This window comes from Triturus cristatus, chromosome 4_1, assembly GCF_964204655.1.
Source record: "Triturus cristatus chromosome 4_1, aTriCri1.1, whole genome shotgun sequence".
Lineage (NCBI taxonomy): Eukaryota > Metazoa > Chordata > Amphibia > Caudata > Salamandridae > Triturus > Triturus cristatus.
Genome location: NC_140585.1, coordinates 455,883,261 through 455,886,887, shown reverse-complemented (window position 1 = coordinate 455,886,887; position 3,627 = coordinate 455,883,261). Strand labels below are relative to the sequence as shown.

The following is a 3,627-nucleotide window of genomic DNA, read 5'->3' as shown; positions in this document are numbered from 1 at the left end:
CGGTGCTGTATACCCTTGCCTAGAATGAAATGTACTGCATGAAAATGTGGAAAGCCGGCAAAGAATTACAAAGATCCCAAAAAATCTGCGACATTAGAGAACTAGTGTATTGCTCCAACACAAAATTTAAAAAACCCTCCCAAAACGTCCCCATTTCAAAATCCACTATCATCCTATTGTAAGCGCACTCAATCTGCCATATAAAAGAACACAAGCAGCTAGAAGGATTCCAACCTTCTGTATATCGATGATGCAAGCAAGAGTTAATTTACTTTATATTATTTGTTATTTGCTTTTTGTAATTGTTCAGCAATAACTGAATCGAATCATTTCTGTAACGGAAGACTTATTGTATTGTCTTTACTTTTGTTTTTCTACTTCAATAAAAACGACGAATTAAAAAAAAAAATACAAGCGTAAAAAAATGCAAAGCAGGCCTTAGTTTATTCATATCAATTATTAAATGTTTTCCAAATTCAAATGCATTTTCAATTTCCGCAACCAACTCCTCCCTTAAGATATTGTGAACTTGTGTTTATTTTAAGAAGTCTTTAACTATCCCATTGAATTCTTCTGCAAAGCGCAAATGTAGGTTATGTTTACCTTCTGGCATCACATGTAACTTTGAGTCTTTAATCTGCTGGTTAATAAACTCTGGGTGAAAAGGCGGGACCATGGCATCCTTTTCGCCATGTATAATTAATGTTGGGCAATCAATGAAAGGCAGCAAATGGCGACAAATGTTACCGTTAGAATTCTTAACAAAACTGATCATTCCCTCCACCCATGCTTCAAAGGTTTTAGCCAGGTATTCTCTGCCGTATATTTCCTCCATGGGTTTCCTCATTTTTTCACTCCATTTGGAAATGTCTCGTACAGCGTTATATAGTTTCAGATCCTCTTCGGTTACATATGCATTTGCACCCCAAACAACTAGTTTGTAGACAAGAGCGGGGTACCTCCCAGCTGCAACGAGGGCTGTTATGCCACCGTCGCTCCAACCCAATAAAGAAAACCGCTTGAATTTCAAGGCCTGCATCAGATCCACGGCATCCTTTGCATCCCTTTCAAAGAAATCGGGTGGATAATCCCTGTTTGGAGGGATCGAGCGGCCGTATCCCCGCGGATCCCAGGCCACAACCGTGAACATCTCTTTATTCAGAGTCTCGAGCTGTGGTCCAAAATCTGTCTCTCCACAGCCCATAGCCCCTGGAAGAAGCAAGATAGCATGATTTCCGTGCCCCGTGAGCTTATAGTGCAGATGGACGCCGTTCACTTCAACCTTGCCGGAGGCCACAGAGTAGCAACGCGCAACAGACGGCTTGAATGAAGTCCAAGTCACAGTATTCATGAGTCTAGAAAGACGCCGTAGGGAAGACCTTGCAATCGTTAGGGACATGCTCACGCCTGCCCTATGCAGCAGGAAACAGTAATTAAAAGTTCTGATCCTGGAGTCGAGCAATGAGGGTTGGCTTGGTATGGCTCTAAGGTAGTATTCTACACAACGTCAACGGTACACTGAAAGTTTACGCCCTGCCAGTTAGTCAATGCAACCCGGCTGCCATTGTTTTTTGCAGCTATTTTGCCATAACTCAAAATACTTCCGGGTTGTACTACAGTTTATCTGTGACTAAGCGTTCTCCAGATGCTGCATGGGAGGGAGTCCTGATATGCAAAGTGAACTAGGATTGGGTCGTTGTTGCCCCTCAACCAATCCTAGAGTGCGGCACATAATTCTCAATGTTTATTGGCTTTGAAGTTCCACGTGCCTCTGCGGTGTCTAAACATCGTCGGAGAGCTGTGCCCCTTGGGTACTGCTGACGTGACCTCTCTTCAAACAGCTCTAATAGCCAGATGCTAAGAAGTTTAAGTCACGTCAAAGCGTTTGGCACTGGTGCAGAAGCTGTGTGTTTATGTCGAGCCAGGGCAGCGCATGCGCTGCTCTGCGAGGTATGCTGTATTGTGGTAGGGACTGGAATCTCTACCCATGTCCCGACCATCTTTTCAATTAGCTCCTGTTACAGTCCTTGCGAAATTCTCTCAGTCCACGGAGGCGAGGATTATGCTTTTCTTTGCTTTACTGCCAAACACAGCAGCCAATAAACAACTTTAAACTCAGCATACCCCGAAAGTACAACCCCCTCCATAGTATGCACCAATCACTATCAGTCCATTAGTGTAAATAGTTCGAAATGACCACATTACTTCCTCTTTCTTTGCTGCTGCAGCAGCGAGATAAGTACCTTTCATTTCCTCTTGGTTAGTCATCCTCGCCACATGACTAACAAAGTGAGCTTCAGCTCCACACCAGAACCCTCCAAAGCAAAAGTTAGCCTCCCATGCATCCCATCCTGAAGTATCGGAGGGTAATAAGTAAAGTACTGGAGATTTTAGTAATGTTAAAACGTATTTATTTAATTACTAAAAAGGCCCACAAGCAGTCGGCAAGGAGCGCAGCTGTCAGGTGAACAGCTGACAGGGAAAGACCCGCATGCATTCAATGACGTCACATTTATACCTTCCCGAGGTTCCATTGCACGTCACAGTGGAACCAGCAAGTATTAACATTGTGTGGTGCTAGCAAGTGTGATTGAATATCTTTATCGAACACATAGTGGTACAACATCTCCCTTTCCCAAACAGTAACAAATGACAGGTAAGTTTAAAACATAACATATTCCTTGTACTTGGAGGGTTTGCGTGAAACTCTGGCAGAACTGGTACATGTGCCCTGGAATACATTTGGAACAGACCCCTCAGTTTCTATGGGTGTATTAGATCGAGGGGTGGGGTTATTGGTTACTCGTGAACTCTCAGTATCTAACTGTTCCTCCGAGTGCTGAACATCTGTGTCTGGTAATTGAACTTGTGATGGAGAATGCATACTTAGAGACCTTTTCCCTTGCACAGGAATAGAGGTACAGAGAGTAGTAGGAGTTCTTCTGCTAACCTGCTCATATGAGTGAACAGGCATCCACAAATATTCATTTTCAGATTCTAAAGTGGCACTCATGGAATCTGCAATAAGTTCTCTTTGACCAGGTTTGAGTTTGACCACATCACTTTTACTTCTCCAACCAAACTTGTCCAAAAGTACAGAACTATGTGTGGATTCAATTACTTCTGAGGGGTTAGTGTACTTTGATCCACCTTTTTGTACTTTATCTGGCTTTTTTACAATGACCCAGTCACCTTTTGATATGTCTTTGCTAATTGCTCTATGGATTTTGTCATGGTAGGCTTTGGATTTGAGCTGATGTTCTAGAATTCTAGCCTGTACCTTCAAGGATTCGTCGTTGACCTCTACCACACTGGATTGATTTCTCTCACAGCAAGCAAGATTGGGGGTAAGCTTTGTCTTACACGACCTGCCTCTCATAAGGAAAAAAGGCGAATGGCCGGTAACGCTATTAGTAGTAAAATTGTACATGTTTTCTTTCTCTTGTAAGAATCTTTTAACAGGAAGTTTGGATGCAATGGCAAGTTGAATTCCTTCTTTCAAAAATCTGTTGATCCTCTCAACTTGTCCATTTGATTTAGGAGAATAGAAGGGAGTTTTTTCTTGAACAATGCCATTGCTCTTTAGAAATGAGACCATTGTTTCCGATGTCAATTGCTTTCCGTTGT

At 42.6% G+C, this 3,627-nt stretch overlaps 1 protein-coding gene across 1 annotated transcript; it reads right to left on the bottom strand.

The window, feature by feature from the left end:
• Positions 1-419: 419 nt before the first annotated feature.
• BPHL (biphenyl hydrolase like) lies at positions 420-1,638 on the bottom strand. Its single transcript, XM_085650565.1, has one exon. It carries the CDS (start codon positions 1,397-1,399, stop codon positions 536-538), a length of 864 nt encoding a protein of 287 aa, XP_085506691.1. The 5' UTR covers positions 1,400-1,638; the 3' UTR covers positions 420-535.
• Between the last annotated feature and the right edge of the window lie 1,989 nt (positions 1,639-3,627).